General features: G+C 50.2%; 1 protein-coding gene across 2 annotated transcripts in view; it reads left to right on the plus strand.

The window, feature by feature from the left end:
- SLC24A4 (solute carrier family 24 member 4) overlaps positions 1 to 19,198 on the plus strand; it is a 191,595-nt gene that overhangs the window by 135,002 nt on the left and 37,395 nt on the right. Inside the window, exons 5-11 of one of the 2 annotated variants that reach the window (XM_027521566.1) lie at positions 2,015 to 2,099; positions 2,625 to 2,728; positions 3,518 to 3,592; positions 6,312 to 6,337; positions 8,845 to 8,898; positions 10,804 to 10,946; positions 15,754 to 15,923. In XM_027521566.1, coding sequence (XP_027377367.1) covers positions 2,015 to 2,099; positions 2,625 to 2,728; positions 3,518 to 3,592; positions 6,312 to 6,337; positions 8,845 to 8,898; positions 10,804 to 10,946; positions 15,754 to 15,923 — 657 coding nt within the window. The remainder of the gene's footprint in view (positions 1 to 2,014; positions 2,100 to 2,624; positions 2,729 to 3,517; positions 3,593 to 6,311; positions 6,338 to 8,844; positions 8,899 to 10,803; positions 10,947 to 15,753; positions 15,924 to 19,198) is intronic. The other variant, XM_027521567.1, reaches the window with a different exon arrangement.

Raw genomic sequence — 19,198 nt, forward strand, 5'->3', positions numbered from 1 at the left:
CACAAGTGCAGACTCATCTGGGTGTCACTGCACTTTATCCACTTGAAGTCTCCCAGCTATTTGAAGCCATACTGTCGTCGGGACATTTGCAGGTTGGACATGGATTGTTAGGGGTGGGCACGTCCCCATTACTTGAGCTCCAGGAGGACTGGCTGCTTTTGACCTAGTTCACTAAGTGGTGAGTGACCTGGCAAAAGTGTGCAAAGGCCCTGCCTTCCCCTTGCTCCACACTTGACCTCTCACCCCACTCAGATCAAACCATATGCTCTTCTCCAAGACACCTGTCAGTGAGAGAACTGAGCCAGAGGAGGAACAGAATCAGGAAATGGCTGCTGGGATGTCAGAGTTGAATGTTCAACCTAGAGGCAGCCCTGGAGTGGTGGGCTATCACTTCTTCAGAGGAGGCCCTCAGGAAAAACAGTCAACTGGTCTTTCCAGAATACACACCCCAGAATATGTTGTGGGTCGCAGCAACAAGATTGGGTCCCCTGCCCACTTTGGGGTGACAGAAGCCCATAGACACAGGACCACATTCAGTGGAGATGCTAGACGAGGTTACCCATCTCCCTAAAAACACAGAGGTGGGCAAGGGTGATGGTCCTGGCTTCATAGGGAATGCTGATGGAAGGGACCTAGTGAGAGCCATCAAAAGTACTGAGGATTCAAAAGGAGGGAGGGAGCATCTCTGGGGAGAAACCGAGGAAAGCTTCATGGAGGAGGTGGCATTTGGTCCAGGCTTGGGGAGTGAGAAGTTCCACCAGCTGAGTGGAAGGAGGTCATTCCAGAGGGAAGGAGTGACCCAGGCAGAGGCAGGAAGGAGGCAGGACAGGATATAGCATGGTTTGGATTCTGCTAAAAGCTATCATAGGTGCTCTGATGGCTGAACCTCTGTGACATCTCCTCTTTGGCAGGGCTAGGGTGGGTGGGCTTCTGCCTGGGCAGGGGGTCAATGCTATGCCCCCATCCCATTTCCCACCAAACCCACAGCTCCAACCCTTCTGAGGACTCCTTCCATAGCAAGCTTACTGAGGAGGTTGTACTGGCCCAGGGAATGGATTCCTCAGTGGCTTCAGAGCCCAGGCTCCCGAGGAATGCTTTGGGAGGTGGGGGCTAGAGGAGACCAAGTCCTGCTCTGAGCCAGTCTTCCCAGAGGCCTTCTAAGGACCATAGCCAGGCACCTTCAAGTTGGCATTCAGGGGGACCCAGAATTTCCATGGTTTTCCCAAGCACCCAAAGCCCCCAGCCCCAAATTCCAGATCAGAGGATGGGCCTCTGTGTCCAGAACATGGTCTCACCAAGCAGAGTGGGCCTAGATAGTTCTAGCCCTGTCCGAGGGCTTGGCAGAAAAAAATGCTCCCCCACTGAAATTATTACCCAGGACAGACTCAACTCTGGGGACAGGAGGTGAGGTCTATTCCAGTGGGCAGCCAGGTATCCAGCCTGCCATTGGGAAGGCCTTCTGGGATGCAGGGGCCAGGCTATGCACCTGAGTTTGCCACATCCCACAACGTGATGTATTGATGTTCACATGGTACCCAAGGTCTGCATGAGCACCAGAAGTGACAGGCACTAGACTAGCAGACTCCCCAGTGATCCCCAGCTCCTGTTCCAGGCATCCAAAGATGAGAAAGACCCATCTTGTCATCCAGTGGGGGAGCATGCACATGGACCTCAGATCCTCACTGCATGAGTCATGTTTCAGCTTCTCTTCCCTGGGGGAGTGGATGACTCGTGGTGGCCCTTTTGAAAAGTCTTCATCAAAGAGAGACTATTTAAGCATTCAGACAATGAACAAAAATTGACAGATGGAGGAAGGGGAGAGGGGACTCTGAGGTGAGTGAACATCAGGCAGAGTGGAGGAGGGCATATGCTTGGGATGAGCAAAGAGAGGCCACCAGCCCTGAAGCTTGACTCTGGCTGCGGGGCTGTGCCCCGCGCTCTCCGTAAGTGGCCAGTAGGCATGCTTACTGCACCTGCAGTACAGCCTGAGGGTCTGCGGTCACTTCTGTTTCAGAAACTCCATCTGAGCGAAGATGTGGCTGGAGCCACCTTCATGGCTGCGGGAAGCTCAACACCAGAGCTGTTTGCCTCTGTTATTGGTAAGAAATCCCATCGGCTTGAGACATGGGATATACGAAGAACCCAGGTTGGGTGCCCAGACTCTTGTGGGCATGTTTTTTCAGCTCTGAGTGTCAGTTTTCTCATCTGTAAAATGGGAGACGTGGAGAGAAAGTGAATTACTCCACTCCTGGGGTGTGGAGTGGAGTAGGGTACTCACAGGTATGGGTGTTTTTTGAGGTGATGAAAACGTTCTAATATTAGATTGCAGTGATGATTGTATAATTCTGGCTATACCAGAAAATGCTAAAGTGATATTTTAAATGGGTGAATTTTACAGCATGTGAATTATCGATAAAGCTGTTCCCAAAATGGGAGGATTGGTGTAGCGGGTCCCTGAGGACTCTTCCACCTCTGGTTTTGTTGTTCTCACCAGCATCTCAGGTGTTCCCTGGTAGTAAGAACAAGTCCTGTCCATTCATGGGGTGGGGGACACGGAACCGGCCAGGGTCTGAGGAAGGGCAGGCCTGGGCTTGCACATGAGGTTTGTGCCTCTTTCTTCCCAGGCGTGTTCATCACCCACGGAGATGTTGGGGTCGGAACCATCGTGGGCTCTGCTGTGTTCAACATCCTGTGTATAATCGGAGTTTGTGGATTATTCGCAGGGCAGGTCAGTGGTGTCTCTCTTCTCATGAAATGACATAGGGATAGCGTGGGAGAGATCCAAGGCCCATCCTTAGCCATGCCTGTAACTCCCTGTGGCTTTGAGCGGGGGTGTCCCCTCCAAGCCCCTTTCCTTGCGTGTAACAGGGGTGTCCTGTGTTCCTTCCACCCATGGATCTGAGAGCAGAAAGAGCATCAGCTGCCCCCTTGGCTGGTCTCGGGGGTGGGTTGTGGGACATTTATTTGACAGCAGTAAATATTTAAGAAGCGTTTCCTGTAACCCTGACCATGAACTAGACTCTGGACTTACTTGGGGCCTGTCTTCTGCCTCCCTATGGGTGCATGAAGCTGGCTTGTTGATTTCCTATCACATCTTCCTGATCCTTGGAGCCACAGGGGGACATTAGACTTGGCCTCAGAGAGTCGGTCTCATGGAAAGCTCTTTCTGGCCAGGGAGGTAGAGGGAGGCAGCCAGTCACCCCCAGAAAGTTCTAGCGCTGAGAGAAGAGTGAGTGTCTCTGGCCTCCCCCAGCCACATGGCTTCTCCTGGTATACATGCCATGTGGTCACCGTGAAGGAGCAGGGGGCAGCTTTGCCATTACTTATGAATGTGAACACACTATCCTTCTGTCCCCAAATATGACCAAGAGAGCAAGGTGGCCTGGAGCAGCCAGACACACTGTGGTCCTGGTGGACAGTTAAGATGAGCTCCGAGGGCATGTGTCTGCAGCTGCAGGGGTCTGGGGGCAATGGGACACCCCCCAGCTGGTGACGCTAACGGCCCTTTGCTCGGCAGGTGGTCCGTCTGACATGGTGGGCCGTGTGCCGAGACTCCGTGTACTACACCCTGTCTGTCATCGTGCTCATTGCCGTGAGTTAACACACCCTCCCCCGCCCCACTGTCCTGTCCCTGGCACTATGACCAGAGAACCCACGGCACCCCGCCCTGGGGTGTGCTGGCCACTCACTGTGGTCGAGTTGACCTATTCCCCTCCACGGTGCTTCCCTGTCCCAAAAACCTCATACCCAATGCCTTGGTTATCAAGCACATCCAGGTACCACCTTGAGGGCAGAACGGCCTTGAAAAAACTAAAGCAGGCATCATATGGTTGATGCAGTTAAGCTTAAGAATGTGCTCATCAGAGGCCTTCAGATCCTCACTTAGAGCCAGTTTCCCAAGGAGCAGAGTTTCTGGTTGCCTAGCTCACTGCAGAGCTGGGAAGAGAGAGACCAGCTGCGAGCCCTCAGGTTAGGCAGCTGGGAGCGAGGATGTGGGCAGAAAAAGCAGAGGGCCTGAAACAGGGACCCCTGAGGCCTGGGGTGACATCATGCATACCATGTGACAGTGACACGGCAGTGAAGCCCGTGACACAGTTTACTGCTGAGGACCGTGTCACCCACAGGGGAGCAGTTTCCATCCAAAAGGCGCTTTCAAGTGACTGAATGAGGGCAGGTCACATCAAGAGGGCAGATGCATGTGGCATGCCCAGATCTCAGAGTATGAAATGTATTCTAGAATAGTTCTCCCCCTAAGGACATCTAGAGCCAACTGGATTTGATAACCGTGATCTTTGTATTAGTTAGCTGTCGCCATGTAACAAATTTCCCTCATACTCAGCAGCTTAAGACAGCAAACTTTTATTGCCCTCTTTTTCTATGGATCAAATCTGGGAGTGGCTTAGCCAAGCCCTCTGGCTGAGGATCTCTCATCTGTGTACTCACCGTCCAGAAAACAGTTACGTCAAGGCTCCCCTGGGCAACAATCTGCTTTCAAGATCCCGCATGAGGCGGTGGGCAGGCCTCAGGCTTGTCCATAGAACAGCTCACATCACTGGGGACTGCTTCCCCTCCCAGCAAGGGCAAGGAGGTGCCGAGATGGAAGCCACAGTCTGTTTGTAACCGAATCTCGGACGTGACAGCCCTCACTTTTGCCATATTCTGTTAGGAGCAGATCCCTACGATCAGGCCACATGCCAAGGGGAGCTTGAATGTCAGGTATCTGAGAGACTGCCCACCACACTCCCAAAAATGAAAGTTAGAGGTAAAACAATTTACCTATATACGATTTTACCAAATCAGCATAATGCCCGAAAGCATATCATAAAAGGCACAAGTAATGCATATAAAAGAATACATCTAGTGTGTAACTGTTTGGGCAGGAAGATGCTGGAACGCTGAGTGATGTAATCTGTTGCCCTCACACAGGAAGTCTCCAGGCCCTGTGGCTGCCAGTGCAGGCTGATATGCTGGACTGGCCACCCCATGAGTGGTGTTGACATTGATGATGGAATTTTCTGAAATTGTGAATGACTCCTGATAAAATCCTAAACTGAGCCAAGTACAGTCATCCCTCTCCACTTGCATGATAGCTAACTCACTAGAAAATTAAGTATTTATTAAAACTGTGCAAAAATACTTTGATTTATAAAATGGAGTTAAGTTCAAGGCTCAGGTCATTTTTTTTGCTGCTGGCTTAAATATCTAGCAGGACATATAAGATGTCTGTCAAATATGGATAACTCCTCTGGGAGAAACATTTTACATGTTCGAGACTGACTGGTGTCCCTGGTCTTCATCCTCTAAATGCCAGTAGCCTTCCACTGGGTGATAAAAAACTGACACTGTCCCCATACGTGTCCCCCAAGTTCCCCAGATGGTGATACCAGGCTCCCCTCTGCCTCTTCCTCAGAGCCTTGAGTCTGGGGAGCCTCAGAGCAGTGCCCAGCCAGGATGACCCAGTCCGAGTGGCTTCCCAAAGCAGATCCTGTGTGTGCTGCCCGCCTGACAACCAGCAGAGGGTGCAGTGGGCCCAAATCCAGACTGCAGCCCGTGGCCTGTCCTGGCATCGTGTGTAGGGACCCCGATGTCTCCAAGATCTGATTGGTGGGCATAGCCCCCTCCTGTGTGCACTGGGCCTGGCCGGGGCAGTTACAGGATGCCTCCCAGGACCACAAAGGCATCATTTGTCTGCATCCCACATAGGGGATGCTGGGTGGAGTTGTTGGGCAATGTCAGTGCCCTCTTATGAAGCTGTGGCAACCTCACCATCACCCTCAGCCTCCTTTCAAGTGGTACAAGTGGGTCCTTTGTCCTCAGAGCTTCCAAAGGGCTTATTCTTTATTTTTAAGACAATGACACCCTTTCCTCCCCACCCACCCCATCCTACCCCACACAGAAGTACCAAAGATGGAGGGAGGGAGGGGTAGATAGATAGATAGATATGCAGGCACAAACATACATACAGAGATACCTTTTCAGTTTTTAAGATTCTTGATTTCAGCAACCCTATTCCATTAATGAGGGTAGACCCCTGCAGATGGGCCCCTGTGGCTACTTGGATTATCAGAAGGCCAGACCAGTTCTCTTTGGAGACCCACACTAGGCCTCACCCTGCAGCATCTGCAGACCAAGGTTTCCACTAAGGAAAGGTCACTTCTACGTTTGAGAAACCCAGACCTAGAGAGAGGTGCCAGCTTTCTGTGAAAATCAGAGCAAGCTGGTGTGCATCACCGCACGGTACTTAGGGGTCTGTGTTTGTTCTTCTTTTGGAGTAAATCTGTCCCCCACTCTTGTTTCTTTTGCCTTCCCAGTTCATATATGATGAAGAAATTATGTGGTAAGTTTTAAACATTTGTTTCTTTTTCATTTTTCATTAGTATCCTTGTTTGTTGGGTTCACTGAATCTTTAAAAATTATTTTTACAAACATAAGAACTTGTGAAAGTAAAAAAGGCTATCATTCTTTTGTAATATTTATTTCTGCTTGACTGTATAGAGTCTTAGTTGCAGTATACAGAATCTTCATTGCAGTGCGCGGGCTTCTCTCTACTTGTGGTGTGGCCCCGGAGTACATGGGCTGTCTAGTTGTGGTGCATGGGCTGAATTGCCTGTGACGTGTGGGATCTTAGTTCCCCAACAATGAATGGAACCTACAACCCCTGCATTGGAAGGTGACTTCTTAACCACTGGACCACCAGGGACGTCCCCTAAAGGGTATCATTCTAAGCAGTCATACCTTTATCTATCCTTTCAAAGTGACAAAGAGTGTTTTCCTTAATATTCCCACCCTGCCAGATAGCAAGATATTTTATAAAGCTAAAATAATGAAGACAGTATGATGTTTTGCACAGGAATAAACATGGGCCAATGTGGAATATGGAACCGAGAACGCAGTAATGGGCCCAGTTCTGGGCTGGGGCATCATGACAAGGCAGAGAGATGGGGATGGGGAGGGGGGCAGCCTCAGGTGCTGCGAAAACAAGGAATCCATGTAGAATCCCTCACACCTTATATAAGAATAAATCCCAGAGGAATTCAAGATTTTGCTGCAAAAAGCAAAATTAAAGCGTTTTAGGGTAGAATATAGAACTCATCTTTATGACTCTGAGGTTGGAAATGATTTCTTAATTAAGATACAAAAGGCACAAACTTCTAAAGAGAAGGTTGATATTTCCACTCTAACCTTTAAGGCATGAATGTATTGGGTTGGCCAGAGTTCATTCAGATTTTCCACATGATGTTATTGTTGTTGTTCAGTCACTAAGTCATGTCTGACTCTTTGCAACCCCATGGACTATAGCGCTCCAGGCTTATCTGTCCATCACTATCTCCCTGAGTTTTCTCAAACTCATGTCCGTTGAGTCAGTGATGCCATCCAACTGTCTCATCCAGTTGCCCCCTTCACCTCTTACCCTCAATTTTCCCCAGCATCAGCGTCTTTTCCAATGAGTTAGCTCTTCAAATCAGGTGGCCAAAGTATTGGAGCTTCACCATCACATTGTATTTTCCATAACACGTTATGGTAAAAACCCAAGCAAACTTTTTGGCCAACCCAATATTTTCCACAAGCCATAAAAACATTCTCTTCGTTGACAGTGATTGAGATCTGTTTCCTGTATGTGATTATTTGTGGGAATGTATTCATGAGGCCTGACGTGAGCAGCTGCATGCTTTGGGACCAGAGCATGCTGGTTCTGGGTCTACCCCACCTGTGAGCCAGAAAGTCTCCTTCTTTTGGGTCTCCTCTTCCTCACCTGTAGATGGAATTCTGAGGGGGTGGTCAGATCATCGACAAACCCCTTTGTCGTTCTGCTGGGCTCTGGGCTCTGTCAGCAGAGGAAGAGCTCCCCAAGATGACTGCAGCTCATGTTGGGCACTTAGTAGGTCTTCAGGACACATTTCTCAGATGACCCAACAAGTTAAGCCATGGGACTACCCAGAGGCTTGTGTTTTGAGCTACAGAAATCCCTACCACGTGTGGAGTTAAATGCTGCTTCTGGAGTTGGACAGGAAGAGTGCACCCCAGAAAGACCCCCACCCCACCGGCCCCCACCTCATGTTCTACCCAAGAGGCTACTGTGCCCAGCCTGTCTCTTCAGGCAGTTCTTAGGGCACCTTCCCACCTGCACGCCCAGCTCCTCTGGTCTCTGGCTGGAATCTCGCGTGACCACAGGGCCCTTTAGGGTCAAGTCTGCATGACCCCTTGTCACTCCCCTCCATTCCCTGGGATGAGGTGCTGTACTTAGTCACTCAGTCGTGTCCAACTCTTTGCAACCCCATGGACTGTAGCCCCGCCAGGCTCCTCGGCCCATAGGAATTCTCCAGGCAAGAATACTGGAGTGGGTTCCCTTTCCCTTCTCCAGGGCATCTTCCCAACCCAGGAATCGAACCCATGTCTCCCACATTGCGGGTGGATTCTTTACCGTCTGAGCCACCAGGGAAGCCCAAGAGTACTGGAGTGGGTAGCCTATCCCTTTTCCAGAGGATCTTCCTGACCCAGGAATTGAACCGGAGTCTCCTGCATTGCAGGCAGATTCTTTACCAGCTGAGCTACCAGGGAAGCCCTGGGATGAGGTGGTTCCTCCCTTTTCTAGGTAGCTAGAGGAGCTCGTCCTGAGTCCCGCAGAGCCCCTGTAGTTGAGAAGACCCCAGCCCAGCCTTCTCAGTTACCAAGCAAGTGCCAGATGGCAGGACAGACTGGGGCTGGGTGGCTCATTCACCGGCCTGAGTCCTGGGTAAGGGAAGGTGACAGGACACCCCGCCCTGCCCCACCCGCCGTGTCGGGCATGCCCAGCCCCAGCCACGGGCTTCCCTGGTTCTAACCAGCCTCCTTTCTCTCTCTGAGGTGGGAAGGCCTGGTGCTCATCGTCTTGTATGTGTTTTACATCCTGATCATGAAGTAAGTGCCCTTCTCCTCTCCTGGGCTGTCTCACCCCTGGTTCCACACCCCGCTGCAGCCTTTCGTCAGAGGCAGAAGAAAACCTCGGTCAGCCCTTTCGGTCATTTTTGGCCACCCTGTTTCTCCAGGGGACACCCTGCTGGGGCAGCCAAGGTGGGAGAGAGAGATTCAGACTCTGTTGTACGGTACTGTCCACACTTGGGTCGGGGCGGGCGGCTGGTGGCGGGAGGCTAGGCCGCTCCCTGAATAACAATCAAGGACCTCTCTCCCACCGTGTTCCACAGCCTTGGCCCCAGGGTGACTGCTCTTGTTTGCTGTCTCTATAAATCCCCTGATAAATTAATCCCACTCTTTCAAAACAGCCAGGCAGCTCCAATCTCTCCAGACTCATAAAACGCCACCTCTGGAGGTTGTCACCCTTGCACAACTGCAGAGGGTACCGCAGGCAGTTCTAAAGGTGCAGATGCTGGGTGGGGGCTGTGCACCCATGAGGCCCTCTGGAAGCTTCCCCCGGTCAGAATCATCTCAGAACTACCCATGATGAGTAGCATTCAGTCATAAAAAGGAAAGTATGACTCATGCCTGATGTGGAGGAACCTTGAGGGCATGATACTGAGTGAAAGGAGTCAGGTCACTAAAGGACAAATACTGGGCCACTCCACTTCTGTGAGGTGCTGAGGAGACTCAGATTCCTAGAGGCAGGCAGCAGATGAGAGCCTGATTACCAAGTGCCTGGGGGAGGGCGTCATTAATGATTCCTTGACAAATGAGAACAGAGTTCTGTTTGCTGCTAAGTCACTTCAGTCGTGTCCGACTCTGTGCGACCCCGTTCTGTTTGAGATACTAACAATCTGAGGACTAGACAGTGGCGATGGTTGCACCACCTTAGAGATGTAATTATGGCCACCGAAACGTGAGCCTGAAAATGGAAAATAGTTAAAATAGAAAATTTTATGTCAGATGTATTTTTCCACAACTGAAAAAAAAAAAAAAAAAAGCTACCCATGAGCTAAGCCACATTCAGATTTTTAACTTTCTCCTCACACCTCCGCAGATAATTAAAAAAGAAAACACCACTGAGGTTTATGAGACTAGGAATCCCCACGCTGACATAAAACACGTATCGTGTTTTCTAAAAATGGATGGTAAGCTGTCAAAACTGCAGAATTGTCTTTAAAGGTCTCCTCTCTGAGTGCCTTTGGGTGAGGCCAGCAGCCTGAGGTCTGGGACGGAGTCTCCTCTCTGTGGGGACAGTGGCGCTGGCCAGATGGTGTGGGGACAGGGCCTCCAGGCACCCACGGGAGCAAGGCCAGGCCAGGGAACGCCTGCTTTGGATCTCTCCTGAGGTCTGAGCTGCTTTTGTTAGGGCAGGCTTATGGTGCACATAAGTAGGCGTCAGTCATTTTCTTGAGCTAAAAGGTCTCTTCTGACCCCAGGAAGCCCATTCAAAAGGGGCAGGCCCCATTGTTCCAGGGTTCCTGTCAGGAAACTCTGTCAACTCAGCTGAAAAGATTAGGATTAACATAAATACGCTACTGATGCTATGTATAAAATAGGTAATGAGAACCTACTGTATTAGCACAGGGAACCCTACTCATTGCTCTGGGATAAATTTAATTGAAAGGAATTCGCAAAAAAGAGGGGATGTCTGTGTGTATGGAGCTGATTCACCTTGCTATACGGTAGAAACTCACACAACATTGTAAAGCAACTATTAATATAATCGAATAAAAATTAATTTTAAAAAACCCCTTAGCTCCCCACCCCCTCACCCAAGGCCAAGCTCACTGCAGGTGTGCAGGGGAGGGGGATGGGGAGGAGGCCCCTGCCCACTGCCCCGCCCCTAGCCACTCCCCTGCCCGGCCTCTCCTGCTGCTCTGACCTCCCTCCTTAACTAACTTGCAGGTACAATGTGAAGATGCAGGCCTTTTTCACAATCAAACAAAAGGCTATTGCAAATGGCAACACGGTCAACAGTGAGCTGGAGGATGGTAATGATTACTGTGATAGTAGCTCTGATGACCCTTCCCTGCCATTGCTGGGGCAAGGTAAGGCTGAGCAGACAGGAGGGGGCGAACGTGCCATTAAAATCACACACACACACACACGCACCATAAGCTGTCACTGTCCCCTTGGTCACAGGACCCTACATGAGGAGGGCAAGTGATGTGGGAGCTGTGGCTCAGGTGGGAGAAGGATGAGCCCAGGGTCCACAGTCACGTCCCCAGGGGTCACCCCAGGCCTCCTGAGGAAGGCTCAAGGCCTGCCTGGCTTTCCTGACATGCAGTGAACCATATCTCTGACCCATGTCAAAGGCCAGTGGCAGGAAGCTGAGGACTTGGGAAGGCAGAGCAGGTGGGGTCTCCCTGTGGTTTCTCAGATGCCAGGCCCAGTTCTGCAGACCTCTGTTCTAGAGAGACCACTGACTCATTGCCCAGAGGAACAGCAAGTCTGGGAAGGATGCCATGGAGCTGGAGAGGAATTCCAGACCTGCCCCCAAAAGCCCCACTGGAAGCCCCTTCTCCTGGGGCTGTGGCCTGGTCTCCTCAGCTTCTCCCTGGACCTTTGGTGATTCTGGACCTCTGAAGCCAGCCCGAGTCTGTCAAGTACCCCCAAATGTTTGGGCCTGACCAGCTACTGCCTTGGGAACCTTGTCCTCAATTCTTTTTAATTCTTGGCCGAACCTTGCATCATGCGGGATCTTAGTTCACTAACTACGAATTGAACTCGTATTCCCTGCAGTGGAAGCTCAGAATCTTAACCACTGGACCACCAGGGACGTCCCTATTCTCAATTCTTAATCCAGCCAATTACCAGGTGATTCCATCCAGGGGGGTAGTTCTGCCAGGGAACCAAGAGCGTTGATGCCCTCTCCCACCCAAGACTTGTGTTAAGGTCTGAATAGGTTCTTGGAGTCAGGATCTGGGGGGCAGGAAACAGCTTTAACTGGCATTGCCGACAAGTTCCACCCACGGTGTTGGTAAAGGTCTCCTTTAACCAGGAGAGAGCACCGTGGACCAGCCTCCTGAGGGGTATTTCTCTTTTATTCCTCATGGCCTTGGGCAAGTCACTGTCTCTTTTAGGTCACTTTAATTCCTAATTCCTATAGGCTCAGAGGAGACTGTTTGCCCGTGTCTGGGACACGTAGGGGCCGAAATCTATACTCCTAGGCACTCCCCCGGCCCTCACCCTGGTGTGGGTCAGGGTAGGAGATTCCTTACATGTGCACTTTAAGCAAGTGCTGGCTTAGCCAAAAAGTTCGTTCGGATTTTTCCGGAAGCTGTGTGGAAAACCCGAACAAACTTTTTGGCCAACCCACTATGTTCTGTCTTGTCTCAGGTAACCCCCAGGAGGAAGGCATCTGTCGTGGGTGCTGAGTGAGGGGTGGATCTTTCCACGTGGAAGGAGGAAGGCTGCTGGGGAGAGGGTATGGGTACAGCCAGGGTCACAGGCCCACCCCTGGGGGCCCCAGGACGGAGGCCCGCAGAGCACGGGCCGGTGCCATGCGCCTGTTTCTTAGATGCGAGCAGGCTGCCCCAGAAGAGAGCTGTTTCCAGAACAGCCTTGCCAGGAGGAGAGGAAACGGTATGGCCACTGTTTGGGATTTTTAGCTCCACAGACACGGCGACTCCAAGGCAGGTCCCCACCCCTCACAGTTTCTTAAGACAGAGGCTGTTCCTGGCCATCCTTGTACACAGAGATCAGGACTCCTGGGGTCCTCTGGACCTTCATGGTGAGAGGAGCGATTCTGTTTACCAAGTTAGTGGGAGATGTCTGTCCTCAGGTGCCAGCCCCAGGAGCTACTTGCTGCCCCTGTGGCTGATGGAGGAGGCTGGTCCCCAGTGCCACATGTCAGGGATGTGAGCACATCCTCTTCCAGGCAAATCCAGGCTGCCCTGAGGCCACGTGGGGCCTTTCCAGGCCCTCTCTGGTGGCCCTCACTTTTGTATCCATGTCAGTAGGATTTCCCACAAGTTTATTGCTTTCCCCCAAACCTCGAAGTCCAGGACAATTTCTGGAAAATTGGAAGATTAGACACAACACTGTCCCCTAAGGCCAAGGAAAGGAGGGGACATAGGTCTCCCTCCAGCTCTTCTCAGGGTGAATGCACTTAGATAAAAGCCAAGGAGGAAATGGGCTGGGGCAGGGCTGGGGCATGTAGGCCTGGAACTGGGGAGGCTGGAGCCCAGAGAAGCAGCCCTGGGTGGTGGCTGCTCCTTTCCTCTCGGGCCCATGCTCTTCAGGTCTCCTTCCTGCGTCTCCTTCAGTGGGCCCCTCTCCCCAGCAGCCTTCCTCCTTCCACGTGGAGAGATCCACCCCTCACTCAGCACCCACGATAGGCGCCTTCCTCCTGGGGGCTACCTGAGACGGGACAGAACAGATTGAGTTGGCCAAAAAGTTTGTTCAGATTTTCCATTCCATCTTAAGGAAAATGCCACACGAACTTTTTGGCCGGCCCGGTACTTGCTCAATGTGCACACAGGGTGGGGGGTGGGGTAGGCAAGCGGGGAAGTGTTTGTGACTTATTGAAGGGCACTGTCCCCTAGAAGCAGATTGACTGGGGTAGGAGATTACATCCAGGGGTGGGAGGGCCTGAGGAGAACAGGGCTTTGGGATTTTACCCTTTCTGACACTGTTGCCACAGAATCTTTCAAACTCAGAGCTCATCTCCCCTGGTCCTCAGGCTCCAGGCAGGTCACATAAACCACCCCATCCAGGGTTGTCAAAGATTGCTGGCTTATAGATGCTTTCAGGAAGACGCACGCACAAAATCCTGATTTTGCTGTTTTGCAGTTTTGGTATTTCCCGTAGATGTAAAATCAAACTTTTTTTAACCCAACCTCTTGACAGGAAAGGGGATGTTGCCTTTTTACCCCCCACTCCTATAAAATGCCCTTATGTACTCGAATGCTCTTAAAGATCATGTAGTTCAGCCCACCAGATCAGCGCAAGCTGGTGTTCTCTTTTGTGGGGAATAGCATCCTCCAGTTTTGTTCTGCATACAGTTTTTTTTCCCCCTAAAAGTTTTACACATTTTTTTATACCACACTTCAATTCTGCTCAAGAAAGCAGAGCACAATACAGCAAGGAAAGTGTCCAGGATGGAGGCAGGCGGGCACCCTATTTCCCGCCATGGCTGGAGGTCTGGCCTTTCCTTGCTGGCTGTCTGGTGGCATTGCACATGACCCGGTAGCCGGGGCCATTTTGACTACCAGCTGGGCTCACTGTAGAACCTTTTCAAGCTTCCCTGGCCCTGGACGCAACTTTGTCTTGGAATGGGGAGGGAGCGGGTGATACCTGGCCTTTAAACTTCCGGGGCAACATGCTGACATTGGCTGGGTTACCTGCTAAGCACGTGGTGGGTGGTGCCAGGATGAGATGCCCAAGAAGCCAAGGAGGAGAGGGGCCATCCCCAAGGCCAGAGGTCCCGAGCATTGAAGTCCCCCTACTAACACCCTCCTTCACGTAACCCCCGGCACCTTGGCCACCATCAAGAATGCTGCCCCAGACTCCCGGCGTTCACCGCACGCTAATCATCTCTGCAATCTCTGTTGGCCTTTGTCTCCTTAACACTTCTCCTCTTCTAAATTGTAAGTAATCTGCTTTGACCCAAGCAATAACACATGCATTTAAGAAACAAACCCACGAGTCCAATGCACGCCTCATTGGCGGTTGATATTTGTCTCCCACAAATGCATGGTCCTCCCGGCTTTGGTTCTAACCACATGCCTCCTGTCTGCTGAGCCTTGCTGCCTGTTGGGTGAGGGTGTGTGTGTCTGGTGTGCATTTGTTCGTGTTTGTGCTATTAACTCTCGCGCAGGTTTGCTCTGACTGCTCCTAGCTACCCTGATATCCAGGAAGGACACTCATCAGGAGCGGGTGACCAGTGGAGAGGGACGGGCATACCTGCTTTGGCAGCCCCTCAGAGGGGAAGGCTCCCCTGCTTGTGTGTGCTGTGTCCAGAAGGGTTTCTATTTCTGGATCCTGCTGGGCTCTGGAGTTAACTGTCAAGCTTCCTCCAGGGACTCCAGCCCAGAGCATGTTCCTGAAGGTGGCGGGGAAGGTCCAGGGACCAAGGAGATTTGTTCTTCAGCCTCATGAGTGGAAGCAAAGGGTCAGAGAGTGGCCTCCCTGCTGGAGGGTGCTGGTTTCACTGGAGACACTGGTCTTGGCCAGCAGCTCACTGTGCACCCTTCACAAGCAGGCTCCTCTCCTGGGTCTCAGTTGCATTGTCAGGGCCTGTGAGCCAGATATTTGACCTCGCTGGTACCACCTCATGGAGAACAGTTTGGAATCATAGTGTGCCAGGTGGAGATGGCTCCTCTAAGACAGAGCAGGTAGCTTCACAGGAAGCTTAGAACCAGTGCTGTTACCTCCCAGCATTTTCCCTTTAGGGGGCCCTTGTCTGTTTGTTAAGTTTTGTCTGAGTCTCTGTAAATGGTGGGGAAGAAAGGTCCCCCTCAGACTCATTGGTGAGAGGTGGCAGGGATCCAGTCCACTTTGTAGGTGGGCTGCCCCATGAGGCTTAGGTGAGGAACTGAAAGACCCTTACATTTAGCCAAGACTGGACCCCAGAAGACAGGGTCATCAGTCAGCAGAGGGACTAGCCCTGGAGATGTGCATGTGGTCCTGTAAAATGGGGACCCTAGGGATCTGTTCAGTACTTGTGGGTGGTTCAGACCCAGGTGGTTCGTGCTACTAATGGGAGGATCTGCAGCCAGCCTCCCATGTGGCTACCAGCTGCTGAGACCACAGCCAAAGAAGTCTGCGCCTCAGGGGGATGTCAGTCACCCCAGCCCTGGGGTTTTGCCCTGGGGGTTCTCAGCACTAATCATGACTCTGTGCTCGATATAGTGAAGGAGGAGCCGCAGTACAACAAAAACCCAGTGGTGATGGTGGACGAGGTCATGAGCTCCAGCCCTCCCAAGTTCACCTTCCCAGAGGCGGGCTTACGCGTAATGATCACCAATAAATTTGGGCCCAGGACTCGTCTGCGGATGGCCAGCAGGATCATAATTAATGAGGTAAGTTTCCTTCAAGGCCTGTGAGATCGCATGAGCCTGAGGCCTTGGATGGGTTCCAGCACTGCAGGAAGCCCTGGCTTGTCAGTACATTTCCTGGCGTTGGGCCCGAAGTGTCCTCTGCCGGGCTGGTGTTTATCACCAGCCCGTTGAAGCAAGGAAGCCCAGACAGCACAGGCAGCAAATGATCCTATCAGGAAGGAGTTTAAGGCAGGTAGCAATCGAATACCATGTCTGCCACATTCCACTAAGTATTTTCCACTAGAGAAAGACTAATTGGAGAAAGACTGGTCTGAAGTACAGATTTTTTTTTTAATGTTACTCAAGGCAAAAAAAAAAAAAAAAAAATGAATACACATCTATTCTCTTATGGATAGAGCAACTCTAGAAGAAAACTGAAAGACTATAGAAACCTTCTGGTTTGTCTCTCTCAGCATGTGGATCCATTACCTCCTTTGTTATAACGGAAAGTGAAGTGAAAGCGAAAGTCTCTCAGTCGTGTCCAACTCTTGGCAACCCCATGGACTATACAGTTCATGGAATTCTCCAGGCCAGAATACCAGAGTAGGTAGCTGCTCACTTCTCCAGGGGATCTTCCCAACCCAGGGATCGAACCCAGGTCTCCCACATTACAGGCAGATTCTTTACCAGCTGAGCCATCAGGGAAGCCCAAGAATACTGGAGTGGGTAGCCTGTCCCTTCTCCAGCGGATCTTTGCAACCCAGGACCTGAACCACGGTCTCCTGCATTGCAGGCGGATTCTTTACTAGCTGAGCTACCAGTGTTATAACTTATGTCTCTTTTAATGCAACCTCAAGGTAGCTGCAGATTTTCTTTTTCCAAGGATAATTCTCTCTTGATTCCTATAAAGCTAGAGTCATGACCCCCTTCCCATTGCTACCATTCATACTCCTACTGAGTCATGGCCCACCTCCTTACAATTCTGTCCTTGCACAGCTGTTGCTGAGTCCAAACTAGGTCTGTTCGCCACAGGACAGGCCAATTAACTGAGAGATTATGTGTGGAAGCAATGACTAGGACATTATTTGGAAAGCGACTGATTGAGAAGATGGCAGACTAATGTCTCAATAGGACTGAGGTGGGGAGGGGGGTAGTTGAGTAGATAAAGACCTTTTTCTTGCAGAAATATCCTGGAATGGCCAACCTGGGGGAAGAGGGGTGATGTGTTAATCAGAGGGTCAGACTCCCCTGAGGCAGGCCTTTAGGGAGAGAATGTGTTAATCTCTTCAGGAAGAGGGTCAGGGTTCCCCGAAAAGTATTAGTCACTCAGTCGCGTCCAACTCTTTGCAACCCCATGGACTGCAACCTGCCAGGCTCCTCTGCCCACGAAATTCTCCAGGCAAGAATACTGGAGCTGGTGGTCATTCCCTTCTCCAAGGGCCCTATTCCCTTCTCCAGGGGATCTTCCTGGCCCAGGGTTCCCTGAAGCATGTTATTATGTATGATTATTATAACAAAAGGTGGCATTAGTGGTAAAGAACCCACCTGCTAATGCTGGAGACAAAAGAAACTCTGGTTGGAAGAGCCCTTGGTCAGGGGCGGGGAGGCATGGCAACCCTCTCCAGTATTCTTGCCTACAGAATCCCATGGACAGAGGAGCCTGGTGGGCTCCTGGTGAAAAATGTAATTTTTCAAAGGTTAAAGTCAAACAGATCCATCATGGAGTCAGAATTGGTTCTTCCCTGCAACACAGCTATTTATGGGTTTTTTGTTTTGTTTTGACTACAAGGAAGACCTTTCATTTAACCCTTTTTGGGTAGTAAAATATTATGCCTAGGCATGTGTCTCAGATCACTTTTCTCTTTTAGGCTAAATGTTGTGGACATGTTTGTAGGAAAAAAAGTTTTAGATTTCCACCCAATCCTAGACTTCATGATATAGGAGTCCCTGCCTAAAACCAATATGAAGCCAGTTAATGGTCAATTCCTCTTTCTTTGGAAAAAATAACATGCTTCCATTTTAAGTAATAATGACTTTTTTGGCCCATCTTTGTGCTTCCAGTAACCACAAGGATAAGTGTTAGGCACACAGTTCTGGAGTAATGCCTTGGGGGCCTGTGTACTGACTCTTGGTTTTCTGCTAATGTAACTGGGAAGGAGATATGTGTCCATGTATGATGATTACTACCCACAAGGTTTTAATCCTAGAGCATAAATATTTTTAAAGAGAGCCAGATAAAGATGAGCTGTGCAAAGGCAAACAGATTTTCAGAAACATGGAAACCTGTTAATTTCTTGGTATGTGGTTTCTCCCTTTCTCTGGTTTAGTAGAAACCCACTGACTTGGCTTCTGCTTGGGTGGAAAGAAGGCAGACTTGGTCAAGAGCTATAAGGAAATAGGGGAGGGAAGAGGTCTGATTGGTTCAGGGTATACCCATTACACATGGCGAAAGATTTGGACAGCAGAAGCCTTCCAAATGGCTACTAACCCTATAAGATGCTGAAATTAAAAGGGAAATGCAAATTAAAACCACAATTAGATTCCACCACACATCCACCAGAATGACTAAAATGGGAAGAATTGACAGTATCAAGCATTGACAAGAATCGGAAGCAACTGAAATTATAATCCATTTCTGGCACAAGTGTGAAATGGTTCAACTTGCACCTGCCTTATGATCTCACAATCCCACTTCTAGATAAATACCCCAGAGAAATGAGTGCATATGTCCACAAAAAGGCATGGCCATGGCATGCTTCCTGATAACCAAAAAGAAGAAATAACCCAAATGCCCATCAAGTGGCAAAGGACATATTGTGTGTTATTCACACAGTGGAGTACTATACACCCCTGGGAAATAACAAACTACTGATTCATGCAACAATATGGATGAACCTCACAGATATTAGGTTGAGTGAGAGAAGCCAAATATAAAATAATATGTACTCTCTGAATCCATTTATAAGAAATTCAAGTTCAGGAAAAACTTAAGTGATGTGTATAAAAGTCAGAATGGGGTTACCTTAATTAATTCTGGAGAGAGGGGACCCTTAGCGAGTTGTCTGAGAGGCTGGAAATGTTCTACATCTTAATATGAATCATCACTGGACCATTGTACACAATGTAAATGCAATTTTTGCATGCTATACCTGAAATGAGGTTTTTTGACTATGCAGAGCCTCTCCTGTGAATGTCTTCTGGTGGCTTGTGACCATCCACTGGGAAAGTCAGAATGATTGCTTTTATCCAGTGTCATGGGCTAGTTTGTCAGGCTGACACTAAGAAGAAACCCTGGGCTCTGACCAATACCTTTGCTG

This window comes from Bos indicus x Bos taurus, chromosome 21 (genome assembly GCF_003369695.1).
Source record: "Bos indicus x Bos taurus breed Angus x Brahman F1 hybrid chromosome 21, Bos_hybrid_MaternalHap_v2.0, whole genome shotgun sequence".
In the NCBI taxonomy this organism is placed as follows: Eukaryota; Metazoa; Chordata; class Mammalia; order Artiodactyla; family Bovidae; genus Bos; species Bos indicus x Bos taurus.